Below are 12,064 nucleotides of genomic sequence, written 5' to 3' on the forward strand. Positions count from 1 at the left end.
TTTTTTCGCTGTTTATGTTTTTTTTCGATATCATTTGGGGCCACAAAATCTTTTTGCGTAGGGCCTCCAATTAACTAAGGCCGTCCCTGCTTACAAGTACAAAAAAAATAACATAATAAAGCTCGTACAAGTGTCCCTTCTTCCCTATTGCTATTTTAGGATGGAATGGGTGACCTGAGTCAGCCAGGAAAACTAACGACTTGGCAGAGTTTAAGTCATTTATTAACATGCATGACTAGATGCATGACGCGTAGGACGTAGTAATCTTCTTTTTTGAAGTAACGTCTGCATTATATAAGATAATTATCTTCGTTACTGAAAGAACGTCTGTAATTTATAAGACGCTTTATGCTTCTCTTTCAAGAAAAACATAAAAAAACACCAAAACTTTTATAAAGTGTGAACATATCAATTATTTAAGATCAGTCATTTCATTAAATTCGTTAGAGATATTAACTAATAATAAGAATTCTGTGCTGTTGGAAATATTTGTATGAATTGTTTTTGGTTAGCTCATGCTTTTAGTTTTCTCACTAAGCTATGATCCTATCACTTGTCTGGAACTGTTTGGAAATGAGAGGGGGGAAGAAAGGGGATGGGGTGGGGCTATCTGGGTAAATTCTACTCCGATCGCTTTGTAAATACATTAAAAGAAACCTGTTCATTTATGGCTCAAGCCTCCTTAAGGGTACTAATTCAGCTTATACTAAGTCTAAGACTGCTTAATTGATCCTTGTGGAAACTTGTTGTGATTACAAGGACTCTTTTCTCATATAAAAACAACACAACAGAAACATTCACATAAATAGAACAGACACAACATAAAGAGTTCATTCAGCGACTACACACATGCATCTTGGTCCTTTTCATGTTTCTTGATCAAGGAGTGGCGTTGATACAGTCTGACCGAGTAAGGAACGAACGAGTTTTTGTACCGCTCGGTTCTAGTTTTGATTGACAGCAGTCGCCCACTTCTCGACGACCTGGCGTAGTTCTGATGGAGCGGGTGGCTGTTGTCTTCCAAGATTTTTTTCACCACATCTGTCAAGTATGCCTTATTTCCCTTGTTCGATGCCAAACCAAAAATAATTAATTACTAATAGTTAATGAATGAATGAATATTTTTATTTCATTGCTAGTTGTTTGTGTCAGGTATTAGAAATAAGAAATAACGGAATATTTCAGCTTGATCCGAGATTTGGATGTGGGGAAAATAAGGTACACAATCTTTTGACCAGACAGAGTGAGCTTTGTAGTAAAAAAAAAATCGAAGACAATATATTAATAACTTAACATTCTCTTAAGTCAGAATGTCGGGAGGTGGACAAGTTCAAGAAGGAATGAATGGAAGGTCAAGTTAACTTACGGCCACGAGCAGAAGACTGTAAAGCTGCAAATCAAGAAGCCATTGAAAAACAATATTCACGTCAAACACTGAGCTAAGCGACTCGGCCTTTCAAGAAATATATAAATATAGCTAGATCTACATCTACAATTTTAGCTGAAGAAATCATTGAAAAATTGTCTCTACGATATTTATAGTAAAAACTCTCTCACTCTCTCACGCTCTCTCTCTCTCTGTCTGTCTCTCTCTCTCTAGCTCTCTCTCTAGCTCTCTCTCTAACTCTCTCTCTCTCTCTCTCGCTCTCTCTCTCTCTCTCTGTCTGTCTCTCTCTCTCTAGCTCTCTCTCTAGCTCTCTCTCTAACTCTCTCTCTCTCTCTCGCTCTCTCTCTCTCTCTCTGTCTGTCTGTCTGTCTCTCTCTCTCTCTAGCTCTCTCTCTAACTCTCTCTCTCTCTCTCTCGCTCTCTCTCTCTCTCTCTCTGTCTGTCTCTCTCTCTCTAGCTCTCTCTCTAACTCTCTCTCACTCTCTCACGCTCTCTCTCTCTCTCTCTCTGTCTGTCTCTCTCTCTCTAGCTCTCTCTCTAGCTCTCTCTCTAACTCTCTCTCTCTCTCTCTCTCGCTCTCTCTCTCTCTCTCTCTGTCTGTCTGTCTGTCTCTCTCTCTCTCTAGCTCTCTCTCTCTCTCACTCTCTCTCTCTCGCTCTCTCTCTCTCACCGCCTCTCTATAATGTCGTGTGTCTTATTGATATTTTGTTTTTCACATACATGGTTGACCTTGAATGACATTCACAAAGTTTGAACCCTAAGCCCTGCTTACACAGAACCAGGGACACCTAATTGTGTAATGCAGCAGCTAGGGTCGATTTTCTTGTTTCTATGAATAGTGGTCAGGGAAACTTTGGGGCAGTTCATTACAAGCTTTTGTTGTGACCTTAATGACCGCAAATGCACAATAAAATATAATTAAACACTGATTGCCCTTCCCCCGTGAAGAACTGGGCCGAGTTGTGAACCTATATATTTTGCCGGATTAACATTCTGTCGTCATCGAGAAGTACATAGAAGTCTATTTATAAAGCGCTGGCTTTGAGTGTGTATGTTGTTTTGTGTGTGAATTTTGTTCGTATGTGCATTTATATCGTGCATCTATATGTTACTGTACAGTAGTTACGCTGAGGTTATCAATTGTAGTCAAACTGAATTTGTCCATTTGATTAGATCAATAAAAATTATCTTATCTTTAAAAAAAAACAAACAAAATGTGTCACTGACATTTTATAACTGTATTCTATGTTTTGTAAACACGAGCTGACCTGAACAAAATAAACTCCACACAACTCCCCCTTTGCAGACACTGCGCCCACCCCTTTGAAACCGTAAACCATATCCTCTTTGAATGCCCCTCCCTAATCCACCTTAGGCAGACCCTACTTCCACTACAGCCCAACATAGCCAACACCCTGTACGGCAGTGCTGAACAACTGAAGAAAACAGCACACTATTTTTCCTTGGCACAGTCTGCAAAAGAGCTGACAGCTCAGCAGCAATAAAGCTGGCTAGAAGAAGAAGAAAAAGTAAACACGAGCTGATATTGCAAGACAACAAAATTAAAACAAAAAGAACACATATTAAATTAAAAAAAAAACCCACTTATTTTAGTATATTCTCTAAAATAATCATGTTGAAAAGAAAAGTAAAATAGGTTTAGTCGAATCACGGGTAGATCGTACAACATTTTATCTCTGAGCGTTGATAAACACCTCTTTGTCTTATCTTATCTTATATATAACAGACGTTAATTAGAAAAAAGAGATGATTACGCCCTACACATTTCATGTGTCAATCTAATCATGCATGTTAATCAATGACTTAAAGTCTGCTAAGTCGTTGGTTTTTCTGGCTGATTCAGGCAACCCATTTCATTCTCTAATAGCACTAGAAAAGAAGGAGCACTTGTACGAATTTGTTCTAGTATACGAAATAAGAAATGTGCCTCTATCTTTGTGTCTTTCTGAGTATTTTATTATGTTATCTTTTTATATTTGTAACTTCTGGTTCAGTGTTTTATGTATTAGAGCTACTTTCTATTCTTCTGTCTTGAAGTGTCTCTAAGTTGAGTGATTTTACTCATGGTGTTACTCTCTAATCAAATTAAAATATTTGTTCCTTATAAATCTAACTGCTCTATTTTAGTATTTGTTCTAGTTTCTTTATGTTTTCTTCAGTTGAGGAGTTCCAAACATTTTAATGGTTTTTGTTTTTTTTTTTAATTTTTTTTTTTTTAAACGAGGTTACTCCAGAAATAACTTTTTTTTCCCCCATGTATAATTAAATCCTTAATGTATATACTCGTCTGTACACAAGCTCAAAACTACGAGAAGCCATTGTATAGAAAAGCTTCCTGTTTGCACGTCTCTTGAGACATTGACGCGTACACCACCGTCCTCGTGACAATAATCTAACACATGCCCTTTATAAAAACAAATACATACATCTTTAAAACTATAATTGTCGCCATGTTTACTACTTTAATAATATAATATACTGTAATCTTTATTTTTATTACCACCAGCGTACGATCTATCTAGCTTCCTGATAGTGTCACAGGCTCTATTTTCGTACAATGACAATTTTTTTACCGTTATTCTGAGATAAAAAAACGCATGGCGGTGTTAAAGTGCATTAGTTAATATTTCATCCAGAGATTTTTAGTTAGAAACATCAACAGAGGATTTTCTTTTTCACACTGCTGCAAAGTCCGCAGTGAAACCAGGCTCAGCACACTGTTGGGGAGATGAGTCCGAAGTTTTGCCGATTCCAGCACCGATTCCAGCATCCATTTCATAATCGATACGAAAGAGTTGTCTAACTCTTCTCTTGTGTGAAATCAAATATCTCAACACGTCCCCTTTTAGCACATTTCTTTTTTAAAGCTTACTCACTCTGTCTGTCAGTTTGTCTGTCTGGGTAAAACGTGTGTACACGTTATTTCTCCGACAACAAACTCAGATCAAGTTGAAATTATGCATAATCATTTCTTTTACCTGACAACACAATCAATAAAAAAAAAATTAATTTCATTAAATTTTGGTGATAAATTATTTTGTTTGGTATATCGAACAAGGGTAAGAAAGTGTACTTGACTGAAGTGGTTGGGGTACAAAAGGATTTAGTCGCCTTTATATGTCACCACTCTCAACGGACCTCATTCACCAATCGTAAACAAACAACATTTAGCCACGTGATAAAACAATGGAAAAAAAACTGTCACGTGACCGCCTGTGTGTATAACGTAATTTGTATAGAAGAGATAGAGAATCACGTGGCTAAATGTTGTTTGTTTACGACTGGTGAATGAGGTCCGTTGAAACAAACTATATATATATATATTACTATACAATCTTCTCAAGTCACAAGTACCACACTTGCAGAGTTGTTAGCGCGTCTGCCCTAGGAGGCGTAAGCCACAAGTAAAAACTAGTTATTGGAGAGTTCCGTACCAATAAATAGTTGTTGTATTTTCTGAGTGTCAGGTGTACAGAGTATAGGATGTGTCGATAAGTAATTTTATTTTTTGGTTTCAATTACATGATAATTAGTTTGCACTTTTAATCCACAAGACTCAGATATTTTTTTTGTTTTAAGGAAATGTGTCTTACGATTTGTGCATTAAGTTGAAAAAACAACAACAAAACAGTATAATTATAAGATCACCAAAATATACATTAACTCCCGACTCAACCACAATTTACAAGTGGAATGCTTAGATCAGATAGTTGAATTGTATTTAATGATTCTATCGCCAGGGGAACAAGAGTTTTTGTGTTTGTCTTTACTATCGGCGTCTTGTGTCTCTTTTCTGATGGGAAAATCACTAAATCCTGGCCCAAATTGTGATTTTTTTTTATTGCTTGAAAGTATGCATAAATTATTGGTTATACTATTTTTTTACTTTTCTTCTATATATGTAAAACAGAGTTGTTTCCCTTACTTAATGAGAATGAGGTAGCACCAGTCTGTTCTTTTGCTAATTATTGACGGCATGTGGTGATTGCAATACAATACATTTGATTGTCTCTCGACAGGTCAACTACCTGACCTCCAGCTCCTCTGGGGTCTTCAGTGGGAACGTGTCCAGTTTGTTGTCCTACAGCAATGCGGGCACTGAGAATCTGATTATCAACAGTCCAGAATCACACGGTCAGTTCGCTGTAATGATTGGTCTGCAGTTTGTTTAATTAACTCTTTATGTCATAGTTTCATTAAAGGAATGCTTGTTGTATAGTAGACGATAGTTGATGATGTTGGCGAGGTTTACCGTAGTCTCTCAATTGAGTTGCTATCAGTAAAACGAAGCCTAACCTCTCACTTTTGTAGAACATAGCTAAAATGTGTTAATCTCTCGGATACGACTTTTCACTTCGTTTGTTCCCTTCGGATATAATGTGTGTCTGTCAGATAGTACTTAGACATAATGAGTGTCTCTCAGATAGTACTTAGACATAATGAGTGTCTCTCAGATAGTACTTAGACATAATGAGTGTCTCTCAGATAGTACTTAGACATAATGAGTATCTCTCAGATAGTACTTAGACATAATGAGTATCTCTCAGATAGTACTTAGACATAATGAGTGTCTCTCAGATAGTACTTAGACACAATGAGTGTCTCTCAGATAGTACTTAGACATAATGAGTGTCTCTCAGATAGTACTTAGACATAATGAGTGTCTCGTAGCTAGTAGTTAGACTATATCAACGCCAATCGTTGATCAGGAAACATGAAAAGGACCAAGATGCATGTGTAGTCGCTGAATGAACTCTGTATATTGTGTCTGTTTTATTTATGTGTATGTTTCTGTTGTGTTGTTTTTATATGAGAAAAGAGTCCTTGTAATCACAACAAATTCCCATAAGGATCAATAAATTAGTGTAACTCTTAGTCACAATGAGTGTCTCTCAGATAGTACTTAGTCACAATGAGTGTCTCTCAGATAGTACTTAGTCACAATGAGTGTCTATCAGATAGTACTTAGTCACAATGAGTGTCTATCAGATAGTACTTAGTCACAATGAGTGTCTCTCAGATAGTACTTAGTCACAATGTGTGTCTCTCAGATAGTACTTAGTCATAATGAGTGTCTCTCAGATAGTACTTAGACATAATGAGTGTCTCTCAGATAGTAATTAGACCTAATAAGTGTCTCTCAGATAGTACTTAGACACAATGAGTGTCTCTCAGATAGTACTTAGTCATAATGAGTGTCTATCAGATAGTACTTAGTCATAATGAGTGTCTCTCAGATAGTACTTAGACATAATGAGTGTCTCTCAGATAGTACTTAGACATAATAAGTGTCTCTCAGATAGTATTTAGACATAATAAGTGTCTTTGAGATAGTAATTAGACATGATGAATGTCTCTCAGTTAGTACTTAGACATAATAAGTGTCTCTCAGATAGTATTTAGACATAATAAGTGTCTTTGAGATAGTTATTAGACATAATGAGTGTCTCTCAGATAGTACTTAGACATAATAAGTGTCTCTCAGATAGTATTTAGACATAATAAGTGTCTTTGAGATAGTAATTAGACATGATGAGTGTCTCTCAGATAGAACTTAGACACAATGAGTGTCTCTCAGATAGTACTTAGACACAATGAGTGTCTCTCAGATAGTACTTAGACATAATTTGTGTCTGTCAGATAGTACTTAAACACACCTTATGTGTATCTTAGGTAGCTAGTTATAGATAGAGTATGTCTTTTAGTTGGTAAATATAAGTAATATATATATATAAGTAATTTATGTGCTTTACAGACAATACTTTGGGAAAATCCGCTTTTCAGATGTTATATTAAAGACTAGAAGATGGAAAAATATCTAATGTATTGCTACATAATACACATGTCTTATTGTTGAGAAGGGTGGGTAGAAGTCATGCATTCGGTTGCCTGAGCCAGCCAGGAAAACCAATGACTTGGCAGAATTTAAGTCATTCGTTAACATGCATGACTAGATGCATAACGCGTAGGTCGTAATCATCTCCTTTTTCGAAGTAACGTCTGCATTTTATAAGATAAGATAGGATATAACTATACTTATATGTCTGAGTCTGTCTGGTAGTACAAAGTTTTTACCTACGTGTGTGTGTGTGTGTGTGTGTGTTAATACGTTGTAATACTCAGTGTGTCTTTCTATAAATAGAAACGATGTGTCTAGCAGAGCAAGAGCTGCTGTCGCAGACGGTGCTTCTGTCCTACGCAAGGCAGATCGCCCTTGGAATGGTGAGACATCATCTCAAACTCTTTGCCCATTTCACATAATATATAGTCTATAATCTATTTTTGCTTCATTTCGAATATCGTAATAAGATTTGAATTAGCTAGGTCAGTAAGGAGAATATGAACAGATCTACATGTCATTTACAAAGACCTCAGCACAAATGAAGAGATTAGAAACAGGATTAATGCAACAATTGGACCCAAAGATGGCCTACTATCCACTGTCGAAAAACGGAAACTATGGCCACATCACAAGGTACCCAGGGCTCGCAAAGCCCTTCCTTCAGGGAACAGTATCGGGAAAAAGAAGACTAGGCAGACAGAGAAAGCGATGAGAAGAAAACATGAAAGAATGGACGGTCTTCTCATTATATAAAATCCTATCCAAGGCAAAAGACTGATAGGAATGGAGAAAGACGGTCGACAGATCTTGTATGGTGCCCTAACCGTTGTATAGACTAAGGTAAAGATTCGTTCACTCACAGCAAACATGGGCGCCACATACATTTAAAATGCACATACTGTAGATATCACATATACATACATTATATAAGCACGTCTTTTTATCTTATAGATTACAGACGCTACTTCAAAAGAGAAGATAATCATGCCCTCTGCATTCCATGTGTCAGTTTAGAAAAAAAAAGAGATAATGACGTCCTATATATTTCATGTGTCAATCTAGTCCTACTGAATAACCCTCTAGAATAAGATTTCACAACTCAGATTTTACTGGAGACTTGAACACAACGTGCTATCTTGGGGTTCATTCAAGTGCTGTTCTGTTTCTAAGTTTAGCTCATCGGTGATGCTGCCACGGAAGAAAGAAAAAAAAATATTTAGCGAAAAATGGACCTCATTCACCAATCGTAAACAAACAACATATAGCCACGTGATAATATTGATAAAATAACAGGAAAAAAAACTGTCACGTGACAGCCTGTGTGTATTACGTAATTTATATAGAGGAGATAGAGAATCACGTGGGTAAAATGTTGTTTGTTTACGATTGGTGAATGAGGTCCATTGTTTATCTCCAGAAAAATTGTTTATCTCCAGAAAAAAATTGTCTATCTCCAGAAAAATTGTCTGGCTCCAGAAAAATTGTCTAGCTCCAGAAAAATTGTTTAGCTCCAGAAAAATTGTTTAGCTCCAGAAAAATTGTTTAGCTCCAGAAAAATTGTTTAGCTCCAGAAAAAATTGTCTAGCTCCAGAAAAATTGTCTAGCTCCAGAAAAATTGTTTATCTCCAGAAAAAAATTGTCAATCTCCAGAAACGCACCATTCAGTGTTTCAGCACTTAGCGCCACATTTGAATTTACTGCCTCCAATTAAAATTCTTACAAACTAATTACAATTCTTTGCTTCAACATCGCCCCCCCCCCCCAACATAAACAAATTTGGCATTTTTATTACTTTTGTGAATCAAAGACTTTGGAGTAACTGCAATGGCTTTCCGAAACCTGCTAAATCTTAGCTTTTCTCCTCTCTTCAGCTTTTTTTAAAGTATAAAAACTAACTCACTTTTTTACAAAGCTTACTCACTCCGTCCGTCTGTCTGTCTGTCTGGTAAAAATTTAGTACACGATATTTCTTCATCTTCCCATTCTTGGATCAAGTTAAAACTTAGCACATATATACAAAACACGAATCAATGAAAAAAAAACAACAAATTAATTAATCAGCTTTTTTTAGCAAAGAAACTAACCCCCTTTTTTGCAAAGCTTACTCACTCCGTCCATCTGTCTGGAAAAACACTTGTTCTCGTTATTACTTAAACTTCCCATTCTTGGATCAAGTTGAAACTTAGCACATATATACAAAAATACGAATCAATGAAAAAAAACAACAAATTAATTAATTGATTAGTGATAATTAAATTAATTTTGTTAGACACAGAAAAGGGAAATAAATCTTATACTATTGAGATATATAATGTGCAGTTCTTTCTTTTATATAATCTTTGTTTTTTTTTGTTTTTTTTTTTAAGTGTTTTTGTTGCTTGTTTAACATTTACATTTTAGGCCTTCCATTTCGTTAATACCAGCCACCTTTGTTTGTCTCTAGGAGTACCTGAATCAGAACCGGTTCATCCACCGCGATCTGGCAGCACGTAACATCCTGATGGTCTCATCAAAGTGTGTCAAAATTTCGGACTTTGGCTTGTCCAGGGATGTGTACGAGACCAATGCCTACCAGCCTACTTCAGCCAGAAAACTGCCCTTCAAGTGGATGCCGATTGAGTCGATTTTTGATCAGGTTTTTACCATCAAGAGTGACGTGTGAGTGTTGTTCTTTGAGTTGGCGATACCTACAACCTAAGTGTATTAAGTATGGCTTATTTGAATTAATCCTGTGCACTCCCTGGGGAGCATAGGGCCGCCCCTCACATCTCTACACCGAACTCGGTTCTGAGCAGCTTTCGTCCTCTGCTCCCATGTCATTCCAGTATCCTCAGCTTCACTGATGACTGACCTCTTCCAGGTTAGCTTGGGTCTGCCCACTTTCCTCTTTCCTTGTGGGTTCCAGTCAAGTGCCTGCCTTGCAACATTGGTAGCTGGATTTTTGCAGGGTCTGACCTATCCAGCTCCACTTTCGCCTTTTTTGATATCTTGGGCTATGGGCTTTTGCCTAGTACCCTCTCACAAATTGACAGTAGTTATCTTTTCTGGCCACTCTAATTCCCAATAACCGGCTGTAGGCTTCTGCTAGCAACCACATCTCCACTACATCAACCTCATATATTGCTAAGTTTTGGTGTTCATTATTGATGCTGTCGATATTAAAGAACGTAACTTTATTGTTTTTGTATGAACTACTGAGACATTAGAAACTTATACACTAACACTTTTTTTTTTGTGTGCTTTATTTTCTATTCCCCCTCTTTCTTTCTTTATTAAATTTGTACATTATGCCTCTTTTTTATAATTCTATTTTTCTTTTTTTCTCCATGAAGTATCGGTATATAAATAGCTTGACAGTGTTTTGCATATCATAACAGATAAATTGAGCTTTATCTCATCTGCACCCTTAGATCGCAAAGAGACGCTTCAATTTTACTACTTAAAATATTTTAGAGATTGTATTTAAAAAGTTACTACATTTGAACTAGGTTGTTAATTTATTTTTTAAAAATATTTTCTCCATCATGTCAGATGGTCCTACGGCATCTTACTGTGGGAGATTGTTACCCTGGGTGGCTGCCCTTACCCAGGGGTACCTAACTGTGATCTCTTTCGTCTGTTGAGTGAAGGGTACCGGTTGGAGAGACCTAACAACTGCTCAGCAGACATGTAAGTAGAACAGGAATAGTTTGTTTGTTGTTTTTTTGGAAGAGATACGTCATCATTCAAACAGATTATTTACTTGAAGCTTTTTACAACCTAACTATGAACCACCTAACTATGAACTATAAACCACCTAACTATGAACCACCTAACTATGAACAACCTAGCTATGAACAACCTAATTATGAACAACCTAACTGTGAACAACCTAATTATGAACAACCTAATTATGAACAACCTAACTATGAACCACCTAGCTATGAACCACCTAACTATGAACCACCTAACTATAAACAACCTAATTATGAACAACCTAACTATGAATTACCTAACTATGAACCACCTAACTATGAACCACCTAAATTTGAACAACCTAACTATGAACAACCTAACTATGAACCACCTAAATTTGAACAACCTTACTATGAACAACCTAAATTTGAACAACCTAACTATGAACAACCTAAATTTGAACAACCTAACTATGAACAACCTAAATTTGAACAACCTAACTATGAACAACCTAACTATGAACAACCTAAATTTGAACAACCTAACTATGAACAACCTAAATTTGAACAACCTAACTATGAACAACCTAAATTTGAACAACCTAACTATGAACAACCTAACTATGAACAACCTAAATTTGAACAACCTAACTATGAACAACCTAACTATGAACAACCTAAATTTGAACACCCTAACTATGAACAACCTAATTATGAAGCACCTAACTATGAACAACCTAACTATGAACAACCTAAATTGGAACAACCTAACTATGAACCACCTAACTATGAATTACCTAACTATGAACCACCTAACTATAAACAACCTAATTATGAACAACCTAACTATGAACCACCTAACTATGAATTACCTAACTATGAACCACCTAACTATGAACCACCTAAATTTGAACAACCTAACTATGAACAACCTAAATTTGAACAACCTAACTATGAACCACTTAAATTTGAACAACCTAACTATGAACAACCTAACTATGAACCACCTAAATTTGAACAACCTTACTATGAACAACCTAAATTTGAACAACCTAACTATGAACAACCTAAATTTGAACAACCTAACTATGAACAACCTAAATTTGAACAACCTAACTATGAACAACCTAAATTTGAACA

At 36.2% G+C, this 12,064-nt stretch overlaps 1 protein-coding gene across 4 annotated transcripts in view; it reads left to right on the forward strand.

Moving 5' to 3' along the window:
- The window catches only part of LOC106054275 (tyrosine-protein kinase receptor torso-like), a 204,034-nt gene that overhangs the window by 182,424 nt on the left and 9,546 nt on the right, over nt 1–12,064 (forward strand). For all 4 annotated transcript variants that reach the window (XM_056018349.1, XM_056018348.1, XM_056018351.1 and 1 more), the window contains exons 17-20: nt 5,428–5,542; nt 7,551–7,630; nt 9,694–9,908; nt 10,782–10,919. In XM_056018349.1, the coding sequence (XP_055874324.1) occupies nt 5,428–5,542; nt 7,551–7,630; nt 9,694–9,908; nt 10,782–10,919 (548 nt within the window). The remainder of the gene's footprint in view (nt 1–5,427; nt 5,543–7,550; nt 7,631–9,693; nt 9,909–10,781; nt 10,920–12,064) is intronic.

The sequence above is a fragment of the Biomphalaria glabrata genome, chromosome 1 (assembly GCF_947242115.1).
Source record: "Biomphalaria glabrata chromosome 1, xgBioGlab47.1, whole genome shotgun sequence".
NCBI lineage: Eukaryota > Metazoa > Mollusca > Gastropoda > Planorbidae > Biomphalaria > Biomphalaria glabrata.